We start from the raw sequence: 27,358 nt of genomic DNA, 5'->3' as shown, positions 1-27,358 counted from the left end.
TATTTAACAGGATACAGTGCAATTTAAGGGCTAAAATAGGTTAATTTAATTAGTCAAGTCATTGGACAGCAGTGGTGTGTTTCTTTAGCCAATCGGAAAAAAAATTATCTTAAAGGGGGCTAATATTATTGACCTTAAAATAGCCCTAAAAATTAAATCTGCTTTTATCCCAGTCAACCTTAAAGAAATAAAGCCTTCTCCTTGAAGAAACAATATATACTATATGAAATACTGTGAAACAATACAATATTTGCTCTGTCACATCACTTGAGGAATATTTAAAGATGATTCAAAATGGAGGGCTAACAATATTGCTATATATAATCTACATATAATCAGTTATTTCCCTTAAATGCTGCATGTTGTTATGCAGTTAAAGAGAGACTAGAAAAGTGAATGTGATTCATATCTCTTTACCTGTGAGATTACTCCAAGCAAAAACACCAGTTCCTTAATGGCTCCAAGGCCTGCCATCTGTTTAAAATCCAAATTTTTATCTTATTGTCTTTGTTGTTTTATTCTGAGCTCTGCACTCTCTTCTGTTTCTTCTGTTTTGACTGAATATACATGAAGATTCAATGCGTCTCAGACTTGTTGACCTAGCCCAGCCCTCTCAGAAGAGTCGACCAATAAGAGCTAGAGATGAGGTCCAGTTGGCCAATCAGAAGTGGAGATGAGATCCAGTTAGCCAATCAGAAGTGGAGATGAGTAATTCTTGGAAACAGGTGTAACAGAAGACTGCTGTAGCTATAGTTTAATGGTATTTTTGTATTTTAGACACATTTTATAGTTAGTTTAGTACAAAATGAGGTAAAAACATCATTTTGTACATTTATATTGTACATTGTGTATAGCAAATACTTCTTGAACAGACACTTTTTAAGTTTTGCGGTGCGGCTGCGGCCACTGTGTTATAGAAGGGATACAGCTGTGGCCGGAGGTTAACGATAATTATTTATTGTTATTTAATAGTTTACCCAATAATTGTATTTTATTAGCGTCCATCACTACCGCAACTATAAACCAAACTCCCACACTGATGTGAAAACAGTAATTATACCAAGCACTAAATATATTAATAATTAAACTACCAATTAAATTGCTTTTTATTTATGCCTACCACTACCGCAACACGAAACCTCACAGTAACATAAAAATATTAATTATTGTTAGGCTACAGTGTCCCATAAATTACGCTATATTGTATTGATGTGCGTGTCCACAGCTGTATCCCCTCTAAACTTTGCGCCCAATTTTCTTTTTTTGTGTGAGTGAACTATCCCTATGATTGCCGGTTGACAAACGGGAAAGGAATAACAGGGATATAATAAAATAACCATAAAATATGTGAAACAAAATGCTATAAAAACACAGTAGACCTGCATAAAAATTACATTTTGATAAATTGCAAGTTAGATTTAAAAACGACAAACACAAATCACTGATATTTCATGACTTATATATTCCTAATGTCTTTAAAAGAGGTTTTAAAACTCCATGGTGTTCCAGAAATTCATGACCCGTGGGAAAAAGCCTGTAAAAAAATCTCCGCTGAAAAGAACTGTCCATACGTGAACGCGCGCGCACACAGCAACTCACTCACTCCTCCCAGACGACGGGAGCGCGCTTTTGCCTGGACTCACTCAAGATGGCAACTGGAGCAGATCACGGCTTGAAAAAAATAGTATGGCAAAGTAAGTAAATTGAGCTGACATCTGTTGCGTGCACGGTCTCGTGGTTCAACACATACACGAGTTCAACTCTCAAAAAGAGCTGTCAGAAGTTTAAACAGACACATAGTGTTTGCTGGGTTTGCCCAGAGGAGTTAAAGTCGTTTCAAAAGTTGTTTATGCGTATGTTTTTTTGTGTTTAATAATGACGTAATGCAGTATGGGTTGTTTGGTGTGAATCGTCGTCATGTTTATTCTGGTTAAATGTCTCATGTGTCATTGAGTCACTGTTTCCGTTAACGTTAGCTGCTCTGCTAATGTTAGCCTGTCCTCTTCAGTTTCTCCTTTTATTGGTCGCAGACTCATTTATGTCGTCATTACTTGTGTTGACGTAATTGTTTGGCTGTCTGATGATGATGTCATAAAGGTACATCAGTCATCCCGCGCTACTCTCTGTGAACTTTTATCAGTGACTGCTCGTCTGCTGTGTTGTGACAGTAAAGTTATTAAAAAGTATAGAGGTAAAGTTGGTTTAATATTGGGATATTCAGACATTTTCCCTAATAATATAATGCCAGAAAAGTATTCTTTGCAAATTTTAAATTGGGAAATCATATTTGAAGCCAATGACTATCAAAGTACAACCATGTTTACAGTCAATTAGATAGTGTTACTGTTGTTTTGAAGTCATACTCACATGCTAATTCTGATTGAATATTCAAATTAGCGTGGTACACAATATAGAGACAGTTAAATGAACGAATATGCCAATATAAAACCAACTTTACCTCAATCAGCCCATGCCCAGTAAGAATGACTTCAAAACAACATTGGCACTATTTAATTAAATGATAACAATGTTATACTTTGATAGTTATTAGCTGATAATATAATTTACCTATTTATAATTAGAAAATAATACTTTTCTGAAATTATATTAAGGTGAAGGCCAGAATGTGCTAATATAAAACCAAATTATTGAGGTAAAGTAGGTTTCATATTGCACATTTGTTCATTTGACGGCCCATATATTGTTTACCACGCTAAGTTGAATATGGAGTCTGAAATATCATGCAAGGATGACTTCAGAACAATACTAGCACTGTTTAATTAACTGTGAACGATGATGTACTTTGATAGTCATTGACTGCTATTTAAAACTCACTATTTAAAATGTGCAAAGAATACTTTTCTGAAATTATTTTATTAAGCAGAAAGTCTGAATGTGCGAATATGAAACCAACTTTATCTCTATCATGGGCCTTTGTATGATCCTGACGGTGTGATAACATTGGATAAAATATTGCGGTTTCACAGTATTGTGATTACTGCTCTAAAATATATTCTTTTTAAATGTCTGGGTAAAAAACAAAAACTTGTTTCCCCTTTGAACACAAAACATTTTATTTTGAGAAACATTTATGATATTTTGGAACTGTAAACATGTCAGGCTAAATAACTCGAATGAATCATTGACTTCTGCTGTCTTCATTTGTTTAAATAAACACTGATTTATTTACAATTTAAAACAGCATCTTTGGATATCTCTTCAGCTGGAGATACTGTTGTCCTAAAAAAAACACACTAGGGCTGCAATTAACGATCATTTTAATAATCGATTAATCTGTCAATTTTATTATTTTTTTCTTCGATTAATTGAGGAATCGGATAAAAAAAAAAAAAAAGAAAAGCATTTATTTCCAACCTTTTATTCAAAAACAGAACTAAAATCTTGCACAAACGTTGTGCTTTAACATCCCTGAGCTGTTATAATAATAATAATAATAAAAAATAAAAAACGGGCTCCCTTCCTCTTCATCAAAGACGTTTCAGGTGCTGGATCATTGCGGTGGTGCTCCCGTCATCACTTTTGCATATTTGGCCATTAACATATTTTTATTGCTTATTCATTGTGAAATGCTCTCACACCTTGGATGACTAGGGTCGCACAGATTTCTCTTCCTTCGCCATGTATTTCTCTGCTCGTTTTTTGCTCCGTCCTGTCTATGAGGCACTGAACTCTGCTGGCTTAAGTGTGCAAGAGAGGCAGAGTGTGTTCACTTCGCTCCACGCTCAACTAAAGTTTTTTTTTTAAATGTTTTTTATAATCAAACGTCTCCGCATCGCGTGACACGACGAATCGATTGTGAAATTTGTTGCCAACGCATTTACTTATCGATTTTAAACGATAGAATCGATTCATTGGTGCAGACCTAAAACACACACATACCTTAGGAACGGTATAACAGAAACTTTTGGCGGTTTTAAAACCCTGACTTTTTCAAATCGCGGTATACCTTGAAAACAGTTATCATCCTATGCAGGGGCGCTGCTGACCGGTACGGGCCCTATGACAACATTCCTGGGTGTCGCAAAAAGTGAAGAGCATGGTCGTTCTGGTGGGCCACTAATAGTATCTCTGTGGGCCCCAAAACGGCGTGGGCCCTTGGAATCATCCTGACTTTCCCCCGCCCAGCGGCGCCCCTGATCCCATGCCTAGTGAATTTTCAAAGTGGCATAGTAAACAATGCAGGAACTGTGTCACAAGTTGTACTCATAACAGTACATCATTATAAATAATCTGTATCTGCTTAAGTCATGATGTATTGGTGAGGAATACTGTTTTTCGGGTCCATGCTGCTACTCAATTGCAAAGTGAATTTGATATAAAATCATGGTGAACACGTCAGTCTCTGGGCTTGCTGTATCACAAATACCAAAATTTTTACAATTTATAAAAAATGAATCCCTTTCTGGTCATCGTATGTTAGGCGTGGATATGTGTATGGCGATCGTGATTTTCGAAAGTATTGCAACGATTTGTAAAAGTTTTTCCATTTTCATTTTTCCCAACAAATTTCCATTTGTTGAGTCTCCCCGTACAGTCTGATAGAGCGCTTAGACCCGACCCGGAAGCCACTTCGCGTAACGTCACACTTAACAAGCGGGTTAACCTATTTGAATTCTGCTTCATTATTTTATTGAAAGCCAAAGCTTGAATGTGAATATAAAATCACTTTTACCTCAGTTATTTGCCTAAATGGACTTCTAAGGGTTAGACCATGAATTAAACTATTTGAAACCATTAAATTATTAAATATGTAAGATATTTCGTGTGGACAATTGTGTCCACTTTTTTTATCATTCATTCATTCATTTTCCTTCGGCTTAGTACCTTATTTACCAGTTCCTTATTGTCGCCACAGTGGAATGAACCACCAACAATTCCAGCATATGTTTTACGCAGCCATTCCAGCTGCAACCCAGTACTGGGAAACACCCACACACTCTCGCATACACACATACACTACGGTCAATACGGTGTTTTCCATCAAGGGGTACTGAAATATAATTGGCATTGGGCGGGTTCAAATGACCAAAACAAAGACAGACGTTCCAGCACGGAAAACACATTTTCAAAGCAGAATATCTGACTTCAGCGTTGATTTTCAGATCAACAAGAATGTTTAGCATGTTTCTGAAATATCTGCAAACATATTATGTTATTTTTATGCTTGAGAAGAGTCAAAAACGTACATACAGCACCTTTAAGGCTGCATATCTTTGCAGAACAAGCTTAAAACAGGAACTAAATCTGGAAATTTTTCATTATGATTTATACTTTCAGTTTATAAAATAATATATTCCTTCATGTGTCTTCACAGGAATCAAGGACACCATCATTGCAGACTGCAAAAAGTGGAACGTAAGTTTGAAGGGTTTCTGAGGCTTTCTCTTTATATTTATTCCAGTAGTTTGTCCGTTCGGGGCCCTCCATGCCAATCTGTGCTTAATGGACTTTCTCATACAGTGATCCTCTATTGTATAGTAAACACAAAGACCGGCTGACCTGATTTATATCAGAGTAGGGCACCTACAGGAGTACGCAAAACAACAGTATTTCATGAAACATCTTAAAGGGACAGTACACCCAAAATAGAAGGTGATTGTTTTTTCCCATGTAGAACATTACAGACAATTCTTAGTTGAAAACTGAATACAATCATCAGTGGCTACTGGATCTTTAAGAGTAAATGTATATATGCAGGCAAAACGGATTTATTACCAGCTGATGGTATTAGTGACTGAACTTTTCAGCTAGGGATGCACCGATCCCGATACTTGGATTGGATATCAATTCGATACGGCATATTTTTGCTGAATCGGGTATCGGCCAGCTGGTACCGATCCAAATCCAACTTGCGAGTGTGATATATTCTGTGTACTTTATAAGCCAACAAAAGCCACGAAGGTAGCCTATAAGGCACTAGAAAGTTATCATGTAGGACTGCTATATCCCAAATGTTCTGAAGCCATTCAATAGTCTGATGTGAAGCACAGATGAATACTCATGTGCTTAAACTTAAACTCATGTTCAGTTCAGCGCTGGCCTCCGCTGCGCATGTCAATCATTCTCCATACATTCACAATTCAAACTGCGTGTCGCGGTTATGACAACTCGGAAAACTTTCTCCAAGACTATTTGTTCCTGTTAGTTTAAATAATCAGTGAAGAAATGCATTTAGTTTTGCATTAAATGGGTTAATTTTGACCTGCAACAAGGAGTTCATTGCTGTTTCTAAATCAAGTTGCGCTGTGTCTGTTAGACCAGCAGATCGCATTCACAACACTGGAGTAGAGAGGGTTAATGTTTCAAGTAGTCACAAAATTCACTGTCCCTCTTCAAATATTTCCCATATGATGTTGAACAGATTCAGGAATTTTTCACAGTATTTCCTCTAATATTTTTTTTTCTGGAGAAAGTCTTATTTGTTTTATTTCGGCTAGAATAAAAGGTCAATATTATTAGCCCCCTTAAGCAATATTAGTTTGGATTGTTGACAGAACAAACCACTGTTATACAATGACTTGCCTAATTAACCTAGTTAATTAATCTTTAAATGTCACTTTAAGCTGAATACTAGTATCTTGAAAAACATCTATAGTCATATATATGTTGCTGTCATCATGGCAAAGATAAAATAAATCAGTTATTAGAGATGAGTTATTATTAAATTTAACCCTGATTACTGCTAGACTCCCAGAAAGCCATATTATTTCATTTGTATGTTCTCTCCGCTCTCAGATCCTCATACTGGATGATTTCACCACGCGCCTCCTGTCCTCCTGCTGCAAGATGTCCGATCTCATGTCCGAAGGCATCACAAGTGAGTGAGCGTGAGGTTTTGCTCCAGATTCTGCTCAACATCCTGTGTGTTTGATAAAGCTGTTGATCCAGTGTTTGAACCTCATTGTGTAGTGAGAGTTGGACGCTCTTCCTTCCTGTGTTTTCCAGAAGGGAAGCTTCCCTGTTTCCAGTGGTGTAAAGTAACAAACACTCAGATAACTGTAATTGAGTAGTTTTCCTCAGGATTTGTGCTTTACTAAGTAGTTTTAAGTGTGTGCTTTTACTTTCATTTGAGTACATTGTTGAATCGGTGCTGAATCGGTACTTTTACTCCACTATTTCCATTCAACCTGCAGTTACTACTTCATGTTTTATCTATATTTTTAATATTTCATTGGCTAAGTAGAATAATCAGTCTTGTGATTTCCATCAAATCAAATCAAATGTAGACAAAATTGCATCACACAGAATAAGCTTCACATGTTGTTCTTTTGTTATGAAACTATGATTTCCGGCAGAAGATTTAGGGGAACCTACGTCACACATTAGGTCACACGGGTTCAACCGTCTGCAAAAAAAGACTGGTTGTAATAGCAAACATGTTGTGTTGTGCGGTAGGATGCCAAAATCGAAAGTCCAAAAATAGAAAACTTAAATTTTACTGTACACCACACTGCTTTTAATGCCAACCGCAGACGTCTTTGGCTAACAGCCATCATAAGAGCTAAATGGAGTGCGGACCTGATTAAAAATGCTGGACTGCAGTTCTGTTTATATCATGTTCATGATATGCTGAATCATACACATTACTCGTTTTGATTGCAGCAATGATTTCAGCAAAAACTTATATGGTGAATTAAACTGCGAACACCTAATGCTTAGAATGAAACGTAAAAATGGACATACACATACCCTTAATGCAGTTGTTTTGCTTGTTGATGATGACGACCCAGGCCTTGTACAGCTCCGTCTTCGTTCCTTGTCTTTGGCTAGGCAGAACCTCGGTTTTTAGCACTACAAAGTTTTGAATCTGGTAATCATGGAACATTATTTCCTGCACATCACCACACAGAACTAAATCGTTGGCGTCCAAAGACTTGTAGGCCTTTAACTTCTCTCTTGTAAAATCACTTGGAGTTTAAATGAGGTAGTTGTATGTTTGGGGCTGGATGCTTGGCCATTTCATCTTATCCAATATCCATTGGTAAGGTGCTATCGCAAATGGACCTGTCAGACGAACGCCGCTCACTTTAATGTTAATTTTGCCGAATATCTGCGCTTATCACTGGGTGACAAACTGTTATAATACGCTGAAATCATTATGTAAATAATATATATAATATGTAATCAATAATATGACTTATTTCTAAGACAACAACAAACTCTGTACCGCATCGGATGCCAACCTTGCTGTGCGCGCATCCTGAATGTTTACAAACCGGTAATTCATCTATATGGTCTCATTATGCAGGTATAATAGATATGAATATTATTTTGTTCCTTTTTCAGTTAAAGTGATTGAGCAATTATGGTCGGGTGGTTAAAATAAGATGACTCTATTGGTTGGCATAAGAAATGGCGGTGGATGCACATTGCATCATTATTGTTATAACGGAACTGTATTTATATTATGGTGTATTTTAGGATTAAGATTTTTAATGTGTGTGTTATATGTTAGGGGTGTGAACCTACACTGGTCTCACGGTTAGGTTACGATTATCATGTCATTGATTCGGTTCAATTCGATATCTCGGTGCATCGCGGTGCATTGATGATGCTTTCCATACATAATTAGATATTTTTCTTCACAACACAAGAATTTTTTTCAAATTAAAATCTATAAATATATAAAACAAAACAAATAAATGAAGGGGAAGGGCTGAGGGGTAGAATTGGGATTGGGCCTAAATCTGACCTTTATCTTGAACCTCAAGCATGCATGCTTCATAAATGTCCAAGAAGACAAAAAGTCATTGCACACAATGACCGAGAGACTGTTTAGGTTTATGCAATGTTTACTTTTTGAGGACTGAAATGACCAAACGGCCTTTAACAATCACTAAATCTCTCACAGAATGTTAAATTTTTCACAGACACATGTGCAAATAGCATATAAATGCATCAATAATTCACATCGTGATACTCACTACTCCTGATTTTTTTTAAATGACTACTTTTTACTAATAATATTCACTATAGACATTTTTACTGTACTTCCACTACATTTTAAGGGGGGTGACGGTACTTTTACTTGAGTGTGATGACTCAGTACTATTTTCGCCACTCATTATTTTCATTATATCAAGAAAAAAAGTGTAAATTGTTGATCAATGTCATGATGTGTTTGCTTGTCTGCAGTTTTGGAGAACCTGTTCAAAAACAGAGAGCCGGTTCCAGATATGAAGGCCATCTACTTCATGGCTCCCACTGTTGAGGTCAGTTTTCAGGAGAAACTCGGGCTGGGTGATGTGGACGAAGAGTTAGCATGATAACAATCTTTATATTAGAGCTGCACCAAAGGGTTGTCATGGTACTGGAATTCAGTACCAATTTGAGCGCGTTCTTAAACATTGCTTATTAGCCATTGTGTTCACATGCTCAACAGAAATGACTGTGATTGGCCGTGAAGATCATCAGTTCACCGAACTCACCGCTGTTTACTGAGTGTAACCACAGATACATGGACACTAGAGCGTTTTAAAGCTGTGAAGATCAGCAGGTCCGTTTATGAGCTGACATGCAAGCCGTCGCTTGATGAATTGACTGATCTTCGTGGCTTTAAAAGCTCCACTGTCCCTGTATCTTTGATGACATTCATCTCACTACTCAGTGCAAACATGTAAAATATTCTGACAATAAACCACACTAAACGAAATAACTGTTGCCTGTAGAGGTGGAGTAAACAGTTCAGAGGTAGATCGAGAGATATGTACAGATGTAATATGTAAATGTAAGACGATATATATATATATAGGAGTGCAAAATAGGGGATGAGAGAGGGTAGGGTGAGGTGGAGTAAACAGTTCTGGGGTTGAACGAGAGATATATACAAGATGTGAGACAATGTATTGCATTAAAATGAATGAAATTTAAGTCAGTTCATGTGTGTGTATCAGTGGGGTCAGTGCATGTATGAGTTGAGGATGGTAATAGCTTTTGGGAAAAAGCTGTTCTTGAGTCTGGATTTCCTCGTTCTGATGCACCTGTAGCGTCTTCCTGAGGGCAACAGGTCAAACAGTTCTTAAGCTTAGCTCAGCTGAGGCAGCGGGAGGTGTAAATGTTCAGCAGGGAGGGAAGAGGGCAGCCGATGATCTTTTATGCAGCTTTGACTACCCTCTGCATCCTCCATGGTGCACTTACCATACACACTGTAATGCAGTATGTCAGCAAACTCTCAATGGATGTACGGTAGGAGGTCAACAGCAGGCTTGAGTCAAGGTTGTGCTTCCTGAGAACTCTTAGGAAGTGAAGTCTCTGCTGGGCCTTTTTGATGATGGCTTTACCCATGAGATGTTGTTTGAGATGAGCATTCAGAGAAAACGGAAAGTGTGGACCCTCTCCATTGATGTAGAGTGGGGCAGTGCTGTGCCTCCTGAAGTCGACAATGATCTCTTTAGTTTTCTTGGTGTTCAGAGCTAGGTTATTCTCCGAACACCAGGTTGCCAGCTTCAGGACCTCCTCTCTATACACCGCTTTATCACCACTTGAGTCAGACCACTGTCATCAGCAAACTTCACAATGAGGTTTCTGTCACGGGACGGACTACAGTCATAGGGACACTTCTGCCTGTTAACAATAAATAAAAAAGCAAGCACTTTGGATTTGTTGCTTATTTCTGTGGTATTGAACCGTGAATTCTGTGTACCGTTACACCCCTAGTCAGTATCAATGGTTATTACATGACAGTCTGGGATTAGAACTAATAATAAGCAATATCACTGACATTACTGTGATGAGCTGTTTATGACCTGAATGTTTTATTTTGCAGTGTATTGATGCATTTATTAATGACTTCAAACCCAAGCCCAAATACAAAGCTGCGTATGTCTTCTTCACAGACTGTGAGTTCACTGCTTCAGCTCTGGCTTGATTTACTTATGATTGAAGATAGATTATGTTCTTATTTGATTAATATTGTGTTCGAAATCCCCCCCAGACTGTCCTGATGAGCTCTTCGACAAGATGAAGAAGAACTGCGCCAAGCACATTAAAAAGTGTAAAGAGATCAACATATCCTTTCTGCCACAGGAAGCACAAGTGAGTGTATCTGTTTTCTGGAAATCCATGTTGCTGTATTGTGTTGTGTACAGTGTTGGGTATGTTTAAAAAAATACTTCTCACAAATAGTACCTGAGTTAGTAACTTAATTACATGATTATAACAGTTACTAGGAAAAGTAACTACTGAATTACTTTAAAACAAGAAATAAATACTTTACAATATTACATACTGTATACGTTGAATAAAATGGACTCTTAATTCAATCAATTATTATCATTAAACATATTGTACACTATTCTATACCATTTTAATATTACTTTGGGTCAGTGTAGGACACATCTAATTAAATATTTTATTATAAATTAATCATTTTCATATTGGAATAAAACAACAATAAAACAGAATAGATTTGTTTTGTTTACTGCATAGACCACGGCTAAAAATACATTATGCTTAAGAAATGTAACAAATATAGTATGAATATAACAGTGTTAATTTTAGAGTATTTGTTTTATATTTATACGAAATATAGCAATAACAATGACATTTTTTATGGTTGAAACACTGATTCGATGAATATTTGAGATACTGCACATTACAACCTGATTCTTTCAACAAACTTTGTGCTCAATCATGTTTTAATCTTGGTATAATTTAAGTACATTTTAACTGACTGACGCTGTATGGCCGAACCTCGCCTTCATTTACGATAAGCCGATGATATCGAAATGTATTTGTAAATTATTTCAAAATATCCTCACATGATTGACTTGTTTTGCAACTCTTGATTATTTGATTATTTGCCTCACCCCTGCCACATGCCAATCATCAGTTATGTGGTTGTCCCACCCCTACACACACTTGCCAATCATCGGTTATGTGGTTGTCCCACCCCTACACACACTTGCCAATCATCATTTATGTGGTTGTCCCACCCCTACACACACTTGCCAATCATCAGTTATGTGGTAGTCCCACCCCTACACACACTTGCCAATCATCAGTTATGTGGTTGTCCCACCCCTACACACACTTGCCAATCGTCAGTTATGTGGTTGTCCCACCCCTACACACACTTGCCAATCATCATTTATGTGGTTGTCCCACCCCTACACACACTTTCCAATCGTCAGATATGTGGTTGTCCCACCTCTACACACACTTGCCAATTGTCAGTTATGTGGTTGTCCCACCCCTACACACACTTGCCAATCATCAGTTATGTGGTTGTCCCACCCCTACACACACTTGCCAATCATCATTTATGTGGTTGTCCCACCCCTACACACACTTGCCAATCGTCAGTTATGTGGTTCAACCACCCCTACACACACTTGCCAATCATCAGTTATGTGGTTGTCCCACCCCTACACACACTTGCCAGTCGTCAGTTATGTGGTTGTCCCACCCCTACACACACTTGCCAATCGTCAGTTATGTGGTTGTCCCACCCCTACACACACTTGCCAATCATCAGTTATGTGGTTGTCCCACCCCTACACACACTTGCCAATCGTCAGTTATGTGGTTGAACCACCCCTACACACACTTGCCAATCATCAGTTATGTGGTTGTCCCACCCCTACACACACTTGCCAATCCTCAGTTATGTGGTTGTCCCACCCCTACACACACTTGCCAATCATCAGTTTTGTGGTTGTCCCACCCCTACACACACTTGCCAATCATCAGTTATGTGGTTGTCCCACCCCTACACACACTTGCCAATCGTCAGTTATGTGGTTGTCCCACTCCTACACACATGCATGTCAATCATCATCAGTTATGTAGTTGTCCCACTCCTACACACATATACCAGTCATCATCTGTTATGCTGTTTTCCCACTCCTACATACACATGCCAATCATCAGTTATGTAGTTGTCCAACCCTCACAAACACATACCAGTCATCATCAGTTATATAGTTGTCCCACCCCTACTTACGCATGCCAATCATCATCAGTTATGCAGATGTCCAACTCCTACATACACGTACCAATCATCATTGGTTATGTAGTTGTCCCACTCCTAAGCATGCAAGCCAGTCATCATCAGTTATGCAGATGCCCCACTCCTACATACACATACCAATCATCATCAGTTATGTAGTTGTCCCACTCCTACACAAACATGCCCATCATCACCAGTTATGTAGTTGTCGCACCCCTACATATACATACCAATCATCATCGGTTATGTAGTTGTCCCACCCCTACGCACATACCAGTCATCATTAGTTATGTAGTTGTCCTACCCCTACACACATATGCCAATCGTCATCAGTTATGTAGTTGCCCCACCACTACATACACATACAAATCATCATCAGTTATGTGCAACACTCCCCCTGCAACACACCAATTATGTATCAATTATATAATGCCTCAATGTATTGTAAGTAAAGCCATTGTAAGGGGAGAAACTGAAAAAAAGATATCCAAAAATAACGCCATTTATTTATAATGCTGCTATAGCCATCACTGATTGTTTTCACGTTTGTGTCACTTGTACAGGTGTTCACCTGCGAGAACCCAGAGGCCTTTAGGAAGATCTACAGTGAGGTCAGTCAGGACAGAGAGAAGATGCTGGAGAAAATTGCAGATCAGATCGTAACTCTCTGTGCTACACTGGACGAGTATCCTGGAGTCCGATACAAGAGGTGCAGATGCTGTTTCTCACTGCACAGCAGCTGGAGTTGCACTGCTTTAATGAACACTTCAGCAATGTTTAGTGAATATATTTTTGGTTGCATGCAGAGAATCGACTCCTGGATATGGAAAGATGTTGGCCGAACTTGTTGATAATAAACTGGCACGGCATTATGAGTTGGATGAAATTACGACAAAAAAGGTGAGAGATGTTGAGTGTTTACAACCACCAAGCACATCAGCGTTGTGCTTAAATGGTATATTTATATGGTATATTTGTGTGTTTTGTTATGATGAGATAGCGATCTGATTGTGAAATTAGACAGGTCTAAATGCATCTGGTTGTTGAAATCTTCTATGCAAGTTTTGCTCATTCCAAAATAGTAGGCTGTGAAGGCTATATGGGGCATAGTCAGATATAACTGCACTACTTTACAACATGTAAAGGCAACACTACAGTTGACATTTTGAGATGTTTATTTCATTATATTATATTTTTACATCACATTTAATTTTTGACCATTCATTAACTGTTAAGTTGTACAACTAGAATGTTAAATCAGTATCAAATGGCATCCTGCATCTGTGAATGGAGACCCAGTAATCACAGAGCTGACCTTGTGTGTGTTTGCTGATGTTTTACTGAAACAGTAATGTTTCTGGAAGTAATAATAATAATTAAATAGAGTCAAGTGTGTTTGATGCTTTAGTCGATGTAACCCAGTTAAAGTTGCAAATAGCATGGGCTTTGAAGATCAGAATCAGATTTGTTTAGGAGAGAGGCAGTTTTGTTGCCTAATGTCAATTCAATTGTTTTCACAAATCAGTCAGCTGTCCAATCAGAGAAAGCAGATGAAGGGACCAGGTGAAACAGGCCCTATGATTGGATTATCAGTGCCAAATAATGACTTTCATGCATATTTTTGAGGATTGACACTTGTTAATCTTTCAGAGTTTTAAAGCATTAAAATGAAAGACAGGTTGTTAAAACGGCTCATGCATCATTGCCAAGTAAATCAGATACTTACCAAAGACTTTTGAAGACTTACTGAAGAGTTTTGAAGACTTTTAAAAACTAAATGAAGACTTACTGAAGACATTTGAAGACTTCCTAAAGACATTTGGAGACATAACGAAGACTTTTGGAGACTTGCTGATTACTTTTGAAAACTTTTGAAGGCTTACCAAAGACTTTTGAAGACTTACTGAAGAGTTTTTAAGATGTACTGAAGACATTTAAAGACATACTGAAGACATTTGAAGACTTACTCAAGACTTTTGTAGACTTACTAAAGACTTTTGAAGGCTTACTAAGTGACTTGTAGAATTACTAAAAACTTTTGAGGACTTCATGAAGACTTACTTAATACTTTTGAAGACTTACTAAAGACTTGTAGACTTACTAAAGACGTTTTAAAGACTTAATAAAGACTTTCTGAAGACTTTTGAGGACTTTCTGATTACTTTTGAAGACTTACTGAAGACTTTTGAAGACTTTTGAGGACTTTCTGATTACTTTTGAAGACTTACTGAAGACTTTTGAAGACTTTTGAGGACTTTCTGATTACTTTTGAAGACTTTTGAGGACTTTCTAAAGACTTTGGGGACTTAATGAATACTTTTAAAGATTTACTAAAGAGTATTGAAGACTTTTTAGGACTTCCTGAAGACTTTTGTAAGACTTACTAAAGACTTGTAGACTTACTAAAGACATTTTAAAGACTTACTAAAGACTTTTGAAGACTTTCTGAAGACTTTTGTAAGACTTACTAAAGACTTGTAGACTTACTAAAGACGTTTTAAAGACTTAATGAAGACTTTCTGAAGACTTTTGAGGACTTTCTGATTACTTTTGAAGACTTACTGAAGACTTTTGAAGACTTTTGAGGACTTTCTGATTACTTTTGAAGACTTACTGAAGACTTTTGAAGACTTACTAAAAGCTTGTAGACTTACTAAAGACTTTTGAAGACTTGGGGACCTAATGAATACTTTTGAAGATTTACTAAAGAGTATTGAAGACTTTTTAGGACTTCCTGAAGACTTTTGTAAAACTTACTAAAGACTTGTAGACTTACTAAAGACGTTTTAAAGACTTACTAAAGACTTTTGAAGACTTCCTGAAGACTACCTGAAGACTTTTGAAGACTTACTAAAGACTTTTGAAGACTTTTTAGGACTTCCTGAAGACTTTTGTAAAACTTACTAAAGACTTGAGGACTTACTAAAGACTTATGAAGACTTACTAAAGACTTTTGAAGACTTACTAAAGACTTTTGAAGACTTACTAAAGACTTTTGAAGACTTACTAAAGACTTTTGTAAAACTTACTAAAGACTTGAGGACTTACTTAAGACTTAATAAAGACTTCTGAGGACTTTCTGACGACTTTGATTACTTTTGAAGACTTACTAAAGACTTTTAAAGACTTTTTAGGACTTCCTGAAGACTTTTGTAAAACTTACTAAAGACTTGAGGACTTACTAAAGACATTTTAAAGACTTAATAAAGACTTCTGAGGTCTTTCTGATGACTTTGATTACTTTTGAAGACTTACTGAAGACTTTTGAAGACTTAATAAAAACGTGTAGACTTACTAAAGACTTTTGAGGACTTTCTGAAGTCTTTTGAGTACTTTCTGAAGACATTTGAAGACTTACTGAATACTTTCTGAAAACTTGCTGATGATTTTTGAAGACTTACTGAAGACTTTTGAAAACTTACTGATTGCTTTTGAAGACTTGCTGAAGACTCACTGATGATTTGTGTTTTGGACGCTTAATGTTATCTGTTTTTTAAGTGATGTTTCTGCTTATAAAACTCATAAAACCTGATCTTTAATATTCAGGAAAAAACACCGGCGCAGCTGCTGATTGTTGACCGTGCACTGGACCCTGTTAGTCCCATTCTTCACGAGCTCACTTACCAAGCCATGGCTTACGACCTCATACCTATAAATGACAACACCTATCAGTAAGTTCCCTTTTCACCTGCTCTTTCTCCAACTCTGAAATGAGCTGGAAACCAATGCAGTTATCATTAGGGATGAGTCTTTACTCTTATTTAAAGCTAAGGATGGTAGTGTCTTTGTTTACATGCACCCAAATTTAATCTTAATTAATGTTCAGTCGGATTTAAAAATGATCAGTTTTGATCAGATTGGAAGCAGTGGTTTATTTCTTTTCTAATCTGATCCAACAGCAGTAAAATGAGCATGTTAACACTTGAATCTGACCACTTTTTTTGTATTCAGATGTTTCAGGGACACATGCACAGTGCAATGTGGACATTAGCCTACGCATATTTTGGTAGTAAACCTTGTAAAACCAGTGTCTGTATTATTTTCATTTGGCTGCTTCATGAAGCATGTTATTTTAGACATGCACTATAACCTAAATAGTTTAAATTAGGCCTGTAAATATGTCATTCAAATTAAATAGATCTTGAGCCAAGAAGTATTTAATAGCTTCACCGCTCTGACATGCAGAAATAAGGTTAATAAATGACCCAGAATGATACATTCAATATTATTGATACACAGCTGCCAGTAACAATATATTGATAATATTTTATTTGGTAAATCAATTTCTTAACAGTCCACTAGATGTTTTTTCTTTTTGGTCAGTGGGGTCGACATCAATGAGTAGTGTAGACAACATTTATGACATGTTTTCATTAAACAAACTGAGAAATGTTTCTGTTTAGTTGAAACCGAAGATCCCAAAAGTTTAAAAAGGTAATAAATTGCGTATAGCAATATGATTAAAATAACAATAATATTGCATTGAGACAAAAGTATTGTGATAATGTCTCATCTTGGGTATCTGTAATCTCATGTTACAGAAATACTTGTTTATCTTAGGTCTTACGATATGATATAATAAATTAGAATTATCTGCAAATTCTTGTCAGCGCCAATAGCCTAGTGGTTTAGTGCGCTGACATATAGCACCATGGTGCTCACGGCAATCCGAGTTCGATTCCCGGCTCGAGGTCCTTTGCCGACCCTTCCCCTCTCTCTGCTCCCAACTATTTCCTGTCAATTCTCTGCACCATTTTATCCATTAAAGGTTAAAACCCTCTAAAAAATAATTATTAAAAAAAAAAAAAAGAATTATTTGCAAATTCTTATTACAAATAATAACGTTTAAGAATTGGGATAAATTTGGATGCTTATCGGTGTATTTACAAAATGTTTTTCTCGAGTTACTAAGTCTTAAATTGTGCCATCGAGTTTGACAGTACACTCTTCGGTTTCTTACCAGGCAACCAAAACTGCTAAAGAGTTAGCCTAAACAAAACAGGCATAAAAAAAACAAGACAAAGTGCATGCCTAAACATTTTAATCTAAATGTATATACAGTAAAACACATTTAAATGGATATTTGAATCAGACCACAATGTTTAGAGTTAATGTAAACAAATCTGTGTTGGATTAAATTCAGTCGTTATTGACTAAAACTAGGGCATGTCAACATAAGCAGTGTAAAATCAGTTTTCTCCGTTGTTTTTCTGTTTCTCTTAGGTATAAAATGAAGGATGGCTCCAAGAAAGAAGCTTTACTAAACGAAGAGGATGAATTATGGGTCAAGCTGCGGCACATGCACATTGCTGAGGTCACTGAGTGAGTAATATCAATTGAGTTCAACATTTTCTTGATCACCGTTTGACGTGCAAATACTAGATAGAGTGGTCAGCTCTTGTCTAAACTGGATGTTTTAAAATCATTTTTTAAAGTAGGGCTAGGCTGATATGGTGATATATATATCATAGAAACCGTATACCATCTGTAATTAGAGATTTTAGGGTTGCAATGTTGAGTTTACATCAGTGGAAAAACCACTAGTTTCTTGTGATTCGATTCAAGGTAAAGCGAAGTTTGGTAGATTTACTTCAGCAAAATAAGCACAAGAAAAAAATCAGCAGTTTAAAGTGCATCTGATCACAAAGAATATGTTATTTTGGACGGACAGACAAACAGAGAAGATGGTAAAGGAATGACTATTAAGTTCAATTGTTAATTTTAAGTCAGTCAAAGGGAACCTATTTGACAAAAGGGGTTTAAACACAGTTGTGAGGCAACAGTGTCTGAATATAACCAGCCTCAAATGGTAAACATGTCTTACGTTTTTATTATTACAGTCTGCAGAAACACTTTGATTGACATGCCCACTTGTGATCATCTCTCCCTCATTAGCATAGACATCCCTGAGTGAGAGGCAGCTGTCCACTATTGGAGTTTTGACCTGCTGTAGATAATGTCAGTGGCCTCAGAGGATTATAAATGTGGAGTTTTAGATGAAGCACAAATGAACATCGACACACTTCTGTTCACATTTTCAGTTTTTCACTCAGATAACATTAATCCTGTTCTGAATCTGCCACTATGCTGACACACAGTCATTTGTAACTCCGCCCCATTTGCACAATCTCATTTGAATTTAAAGTCACAGTGACCCAAACGGCACAATTAGGATCAAAGCCTAAAAGGGTCAGTTTCAGAGAGATGTAAAACATTATCTGCGTGGTATTTTGAGCTGAAACTTCACATACACACTCTAGGGACATCATGTAGATCTTGTAAAAAGGGGCATAATAGGTCCTCTTTAAGTCAGTACAGTATTATACAAAAACTGTGTCAGTGTTACTTGACCTTTTTTCTTGAAGGTAGAGCTATCTAATTTGAAATCTTTTTGTTCGCGAATGAAAGGGAAAACCAAGCATATTATTACATCAAAATGCAATACTTTATTTCTAATAATACTTCATAGCCTCAGGGTTGTTTTGATTATTGAAACCATACACATTTTGTTTAAATAAAAGGTTGTGTTACCCTTTTTTTTTCTTCTTCCTCCATGTTTATTGTTCCATGTCTATAAGGAGATCCAGAATGAGGCATCAAACATGTTGTTAAATATTGTTAAAAACGCTAGAAATGAGTCGGTCACACTTTAGTTTGTCACAGTTCACACTCTAAACTATTGGCTTATTACCAGCCTATTTCTAAGATATTAACTGTATGTGCATTCATTCGATTTCCTTCGGCTAAATCGCTTTATTAATCAGGTGTCGCCACAGCGGAATGAACCGCCAAATTATCCAGCATATGTTTTATACAGCGAATGCCCTTCCAGCTGCAACCCAGTACTGGGAAACATCCATACACTCTCATTTACACACACACTCATGCACTACTGCCAATTTAGGTAGTGTAGGTAGTGCTGTCGCCACACAGTAAGAAGGTTGGTGGTCGAGCCTCGGCTGGGTCAGTTGGCGTTTCTGTGTGGAGTTTGCATGTTCTCCCTGCGTTCGCCTGGGTTTCCTTCGAGTGCTCTGGTTTCCCCCACAGTCCAAAGACATGTGGTACAGGTGAATTGGGTAGGCTAAATTGTCCATAGTGTATGTGTGTGAATGAGTGCGGATGGATGTTTCCCAGAGATCGGTTGCAGCTGGAAGGGCATCCGCTGCGTAAAACATGTGCTGGATAAGTTGGCGGTTCATTCTGCTGTGGCAACTCCGGATTAATAAAGGGACTAAGCCGAAAAGAAAATGAATGAATGAATGAATATAATTTTATATATGTTTTTAAAAACAGACCGATTCAAAGAGAACCACAGGTCAACAGGGAGATCGCAAAAGACCAGCTTCAGCTTTAAATTGGACTGACTGAATATCTACGATTAAATATCTGCTATTCACAAATATACAGCAAATGTCAAATACAGTAAAACACCTTAAATCTGATGAAACGCGTCGATCTGATGGCGATTGAGTTTGCAGCTGGATATTATTGGGAGATCGCTGACAGGAACAGTGAACAGCTCCGCCAGAGCACGTCTGAAGCTCATATGCAAGTTTATTTTACAGTCTATGGCAGAAACACCATTGAGCCTCACCTGATCCTCCTGTATGGGCGTGCGTTCATTATAAAACACTCAAAGGACATTAACTTGGAGAACTATCCGGATATATTAAATAGTTCACTCAAAAATACACAAAGAGAGACCTTCACTTTCACTTCACGCATAGTTTTTGAATGAACAGACTTACATGTACTAGTTGCAGACGCGATCATGAGGTTGTTTTTGTGCCGAGTTTGAAGTAATCAGTCAGAGAACAGGACAAAGTGCATTAGAGATCCAAAAATTATTGTGTAATATTAGAGTTATTTTTAAGCTATCTCGCAGCTCACCTGCAGGATCGCTGAGGCCCACCGGTTGAGAATCCCTGGTTTCATTTACATTATTACTCTTCTAAAAGTCTTGTGTGCAATTATAAATAGAGCTTGTGAAATTTGATCTTTAAATGACAAGTTTTTTCTTTAGCATTTTTGTATCCTATAATTAATTATAAATATGATAAGGTTATATAGGTTAATAACCTTCAACTCCAAGCAGTTTTGTTTGTGGGGGGAAAAAATGATTTAAATCATAAAACAATTTTTTTTTTAACTACAAAGTCTGGGATTTATTGGGATTTTTTTAAAGGCCATAAAATGCAGCTCTATTGCCGCGTCCAAAAGCAAAGGCTGCTACAAGTGCATCTACACAGTTTAACTATGCGAAATAGGATAGCACTTTAGTTATGCTTAAAGTCATACTCGTCATAAACACAAATCTAGTTAAGATGTGAAATATTCCTATTTTAGTGGCATTATTGAAGTGCAGTACAGACATGTAAACTCCATAATCAAACTATTACCATCGTGTAGGACTTTTAGCCGCATTTTGCGACAGGATAAGCCATACACACACACACACACGGCTGTTTGACACTATTCTCTGCACCTACTGAGTCAGTAAAGCACCACAGACACACACCGCTTCTCAGAGAGTGAGCACACACACAGCGAACTCCTGCAGACTCAACACACCCATCATCACCATCATCACCATCATCATCACCATCATCATTTATGCCATCCGGAAACAACGAAACTTTTCTTTTCATTCAAAACATCCAGTAGCTCAGAGAGTGTCCGGTCAGTAGAGTTTATAGCTAAATATTTAGCAGTGTTTGCATGTCCTTTATGGCATAATTCATTAAAATAGAAGTACTGTAATATAACATTCATTATAAGTTGATTTTTGAAAAAGCATCTAAATTGTTTTGCATTTTGATATTGTTTTTTATAGTTGAATAAAAGACTTTTCCATTCTCATATTTCATCATTGAGAATTCCTTAAAATGGTATAAAAATCTTGTCTCGTCTCGTTCTTATGAACCCAATCTCACTATTAACTTATCTATAACTTAGCAAATAACCATGGGATTAGCAGGATAATCAAATTTGCTGTGCATCGAGCGGTTCTTTGCCTTCACGTTGTGCATTTAAAGTCCTTTTACACACAGCAAACCATTGATTATTTTGTATGTATTCAACACTAATGATGGTATGTAAATTATTTCAGCTTATCACAGTAATATGTTTATATGTTTAGACTGTCTGCTTAATATCTGCTGATATGCTCCTTCAACAGACATTTAACTGACTATAAGAAATTTTATTCGTACATGTCAACTTACACTAACCCTAAGCCCAACCTAACAGTCTACTTTTAATCTAATGAGAATTAGTTAGCATGTAGATGCTATGTAACTTAATTCAACAAACAGACCGTCAAAATAAAGTATGACCATATGTTTTGTCAACCTGAAAAACCATTTGTTTTCGCTGTATTGTCTATTTTGTATTATAGAATTAAATAAACCAATAGTAGTCATTCTGTGAAATATATTACTGCAATTTCAAATGCTCTATCTTGTGAAAACATGTGAAAAACTAATTTATTTCAGTGTCTCAATATTGAGTTTTCAGCATAATAACTGGTCTTTAGTGTTACATTATCATTGGGAAGTCATTCAGGTTAGAAAACTAGCTGATCAAGAAATAATACCTAGTTATTATCTATTGGAAATCCATTTCTGGTGCTTAATATTTAGCCTTTATTTAATGAATGTTTAATTTTATTTTTCAATATTTAGAATATATAGAGACTGTATTTAATGAATATAATTATTGGAGTATAAATTGTGTATAACACGTGTATAAATTGAATTTTAAATGTCAATTTTTGTTTAATAATTGCTCATATTTAATGAATATATGAATATTCTACTGACTGCAAACTTTTAAAAGGTGTAGTTTACATCTCTACGCCTTAATCCTCCTCCTCGTTGCACTGCATTATGGGAGTGATTTAACCTCAGAAAACCGCGTGACCTTGTTATTTCCCAAATAATTATTGTCACGAAGATCTCCAGTAATGTAAGCAGTGCATATTTGTTTATTTCCAAAGGCAAATCCCCAAACTGGTGAAGGACATCTCTGCCAGCAGAGGCGAGAAACAACAGGGTGATGGGAAGGTACAGTATATACTTACACAGATTACAGCGAAGAACAATATCAGCATTCTCCGGTTTCAGATGGCCTCATATGAGCATGTCATAAATGTCATTGGCAGATCACAATCGGAGCCCTTTCACAGCTCATGAAGAAGATGCCAGCCTTTCGCAAGCAAGTGACACAGGTAATCCAACGCTGGCACAGACACCAGAGACGGAGAGATCACTTTCACGTTCATATGACCGGGCTAAAGTGTGGGATCTCGACCATTTCCTAATGGTTTTAAACTGTCTTTTATTTTCCCCACTAATGCATCACAAATACAGTAAAATTTGTCGAATTGTGAAATCTCATTACAACTTAAAATAGCTGTTTTCTTATCGAGTGTAGTTTTAAAGTGCAATTTATTCCTGGGATTTAAAGCTGAATTTTGAGCATCATTAATACTGTCACATGATCTTTCAGGAATCTGTATAATATCATGATCTGTTTTTCTGTTCTTATTAATACAGTCTCATTAATACTGGTAACATTAATACCGTCTTTGTTGTCACATGATCTTTCAGGAATCATTATAATATCTTGATCTGCTTTTCTGTTCTTATTAATACAGTCTCATTAATACTGGTCACATTAATACCATCTTTGCTGTCACATGATCTTTCAGGAATCATAATAATATCATGATCTGCTTTTCTGTTCTTATTAATACAGGTCACATTAATACCATCTTTGCTGTCACATGATCTTTCAGGAATCATAATAATATCATGATCTGCTTTTCTGTTCTTATTAATACAGGTCACATTAATACCATCTTTGGTGTCACATGATCTTTCAGGAATAATAATAATAATAATAATAATAATACCATAATCTGCTTTTCTGTTCTTATTAATACGGTCTCAATAATACTGGTAATATTAATAACATCTTTGGTGTCACATGATCTTTCAGGAATCATTATAATATAATAAAATAATAATAATAATAATAATAATAATATCTTGATCTGTTTTTCTGTTCTTATTAATACAGTCTCATTAATACCGTCTTTGCTGTCACATGATCTTTCAAGAATAATAATAATAATAATAATAATATCATGATCTGTTTTTCTGTTCTTATTAATACAGTCTCATTAATACTGGTCACATTAATACCATCTTTGTTGTCACATGATCTTTCAGGAATCATTATAATATCATGATCTGTTTTTCTGGTCTTATTAATACAGTCTCATTAATACCGTCTTTGGTGTCACATGATCTTTCAGGAATAATAATAATAATAATATCATGATCTGTTTTCCTGTTCTTATTATTACAGTCTCATTAATACTGGTCACATTAATACCATCTTTGGTGTCACATGATCTTTCAGGAATAATAATAATAATAATATCATGATCTGTTTTCCTGTTCTTATTATTACAGTCTCATTAATACTGGTCACATTACTGTCTTTGGTGTCACATGATCTTTCAGGAATAATAATAATAATAATAATATCATGATCTGCTTTTCTGTTCTTATTAATACAGTCTCATTAATACCGGTCACATTAATACAGTCTTTGGTGTCACATGATCTTTCAGGAATCATTATAATATCTGTTTTTCTGTTTTTATTAATACAGTCTCATTAATAATGGTCACATTAATACCGTCTTTGCTGTCACATGATCTTTCAAGAATAATAATAATAATAATATCATGATCTGTTTTTCTGTTTTTATTAATACAGTCTCATTAATAATGGTAACATTAATACCGTCTTTGCTGTCACATGATCTTTCAAGAATAATAATAATATCATGATCTGCTGAAAGTAAAATGTATTAATAGCTATATTCAGAATGCTTTGAATGTTGATAATTGTAGGAATCATGATTATTGAGTGAACACAAATAATAATAGATCATTACACTATGGGCGCTATCATACACCAGGCGCAAGATGTGTTTGGTGTGATTTGTTGTTATTTTCAGAGCAGCGCAACAGTAGTTTTCACGTTTTGTGCCACGTTGTTCACATAGCAAATCCATTTGCGCCACATTGTGAACTCATGGGTGTGCTGGTCTATAAAGGAGGTGTGTTAAAGTGCATTGTTAGCGCGTCCAAACACTTACACACACAGTTTAATACACACTAGATGTACAGCAACACACAAATATCTTTGGATATGAAAACAATTAAAGAATTAAAATGTTACGAAATGTATTATTTTCTACATCAATATAAAAACCACTGCCTCCGTGTCTTCTTCACCTCGAGGGGGTGTTTTCAGTTTATTCATGACAATTTGTATCTCTATAATGTTATTACAATTAGAAGTATTATTTATTATTTGCATATTTTTTATTTCTTTTAATAAAAACTAGTTTAGATTTGTCCACCAGATTTTAAATTAAATATGTAGACTAATTAATGTCTTCAGTGGAGTGTGTATAACACCATTTCCTTACTCCACCAAAGTAAAGGAGTAAATAGTAAAAGTAAAGTACAGAGGCTGAATGGAGGAGACTCGTTCTTTAAGTTCTGTTTAACTGTTTATTCGCTATTGAAGTGTTACGTTTTTCCACTTACAAAGTCCGCCATGTAAATGCACCATGGCACGACAGAGCTGACTCTTAAAGAGAATGGGAGATGAGACTCTGATTGGTTTAATGCACGTTATTCTCAAAACACACCCAGAACTCATTAAGAGAATAAGCTCAACCCTGTTAGACCATGCGCTGGGGTGCAGAGCGTATTTATCCATCCTTAAAATAGCAAAAGTGGATTCAGACATGCCCTTAATGCTTTTGTGCCATGCGCTTTAGACTTTGTGCCTAGATTTAAAGAATAGTATTCAGTGTTATTAAAGGCTGCCTTAAACATGGTAAAACCCCACTGTATGAATCACTTGCATCTTTCCCATTTTTATTCTCTCTCAGAAAACTGTGCACTTACATTTAGCCGAGGACCTGATGGGCCATTTCCAGAAGAATGTGGAGAAACTCTGCAAAGCGGAGCAGGTGAGAGAGTTTGGACATGTTTGATCAGCCCATGTGAATATGTGATTTTAAATTCAGCCACAAGTGGTGCCGTGCAATGCGCAGATCTAGTATAGCGAGTCAACCAAAGAGGCTGTTGACACATCGCGTCTTTTGTATTCTCAAATTAGTTATTTCAAATAGAGATGCACTGAGATGCGTTTTCCGGACACAGCGAGTTGAAAACAACCTTTCAAAATGCTGCGAGTAAATACACAGTAAATATACACAGTAATAATGGAGTGGCTGGAATATATTGGAATATACACAGTAATAATGGAGTGGATGGAATATATTGGAATATACACAGTAACAATGGTAGACTAATGTCCTGATACAAGCACTTTAAGAAATCAGATCTTTTGTGTGCTGTATTACACAGTGCACTTGTTCAAGCCCAACACAGGCTAGAATTTTTCTCACTGAACATAAATGAAAAAACAAACATATCAAAAAATGCACACATAAGTAAATAAACGAACTAATCACAAATTCATGCACATTAAAATACATGTTTTTATCAATGTTTATTAAATAGTGATAGTATTTTGTGCTCCACAGTTTGTCTCATTGAGGTTTCATGTAATTGTATATTTTTTTCCCCAGTTTCTGTTCAACAGAGAGATTTTTTCAACACATTTCTAAACATAATAAATAAAATTTTGACTTCAACTGAATAGTCAGAAAACCAATAATATTTTGGCCGTTTCTAATGTGTCCCCTGGTTAAGAGGGACACAGCGCCCTCCTCTGGCCACCGTCTGTCCTCACGTCTCTGATTTCTGTGTGTGTTCCAGGATCTGGCTGTAGGTGCAGACGCTGAGGGACAGAAGGTTAAAGACCCCATGCGGACGCTGCTCCCTGTGCTTTTACACCAGCACGACACCACCGACAAGATCCGCGCCGTCCTGCTCTACATCTTCAGCCTCAATGGTGGAGCTTTCTCTTTCCTTTCTTGTCTTTTCTTTTGTTTCCTTTAAGAACATCGTCCATTAGATTGTTTTCATACCCAAACACATTCACCAAACAAACACTTACACAGCAGCTAACAATAACACAGACACAGAAAAGTAAAGAGTTCAAGGGTGTCTTTTCCTCAAGAACTCACTCCTTCTAGTTGAATTGATCTTATTAGCCTTTTCCTTATCTCAGAATCTAGCAGAACACATTTTATGTTTGTAGGTTTAAAGATTTAACTAATTAAAAACAAGTTATGGGGGAAAAATGAAAAGTATAATAGACATATTCATTCATTCATTTTCTTTTCGGCTTAGTCCCTTTATTAATCTGGGTCGCCACAGTGGAATGA

At 36.4% G+C, this 27,358-nt stretch overlaps 1 protein-coding gene across 1 annotated transcript in view; it reads left to right on the top strand.

Moving 5' to 3' along the window:
* Nucleotides 1-1,615: 1,615 nt before the first annotated feature.
* The window catches only part of stxbp3 (syntaxin binding protein 3), a 37,812-nt gene continuing 12,069 nt past the window's right edge, over nt 1,616-27,358 (top strand). Inside the window, exons 1-14 of the mRNA XM_056449370.1 lie at nt 1,616-1,694; nt 5,336-5,376; nt 6,757-6,838; nt 9,157-9,233; nt 10,787-10,859; nt 10,955-11,055; nt 13,534-13,679; nt 13,777-13,870; nt 16,517-16,641; nt 18,194-18,292; nt 22,968-23,034; nt 23,133-23,198; nt 25,952-26,032; nt 26,847-26,982. Of these exons, the coding sequence (XP_056305345.1) occupies nt 1,649-1,694; nt 5,336-5,376; nt 6,757-6,838; nt 9,157-9,233; nt 10,787-10,859; nt 10,955-11,055; nt 13,534-13,679; nt 13,777-13,870; nt 16,517-16,641; nt 18,194-18,292; nt 22,968-23,034; nt 23,133-23,198; nt 25,952-26,032; nt 26,847-26,982 (1,234 nt within the window). The 5' untranslated portion in view covers nt 1,616-1,648. The remainder of the gene's footprint in view (nt 1,695-5,335; nt 5,377-6,756; nt 6,839-9,156; nt 9,234-10,786; nt 10,860-10,954; nt 11,056-13,533; nt 13,680-13,776; nt 13,871-16,516; nt 16,642-18,193; nt 18,293-22,967; nt 23,035-23,132; nt 23,199-25,951; nt 26,033-26,846; nt 26,983-27,358) is intronic.

This window comes from Danio aesculapii, chromosome 23 (assembly GCF_903798145.1).
Source record: "Danio aesculapii chromosome 23, fDanAes4.1, whole genome shotgun sequence".
Classification (NCBI taxonomy): Eukaryota; Metazoa; Chordata; class Actinopteri; order Cypriniformes; family Danionidae; genus Danio; species Danio aesculapii.
This window is presented reverse-complemented; position numbering and strand designations above follow the sequence as displayed.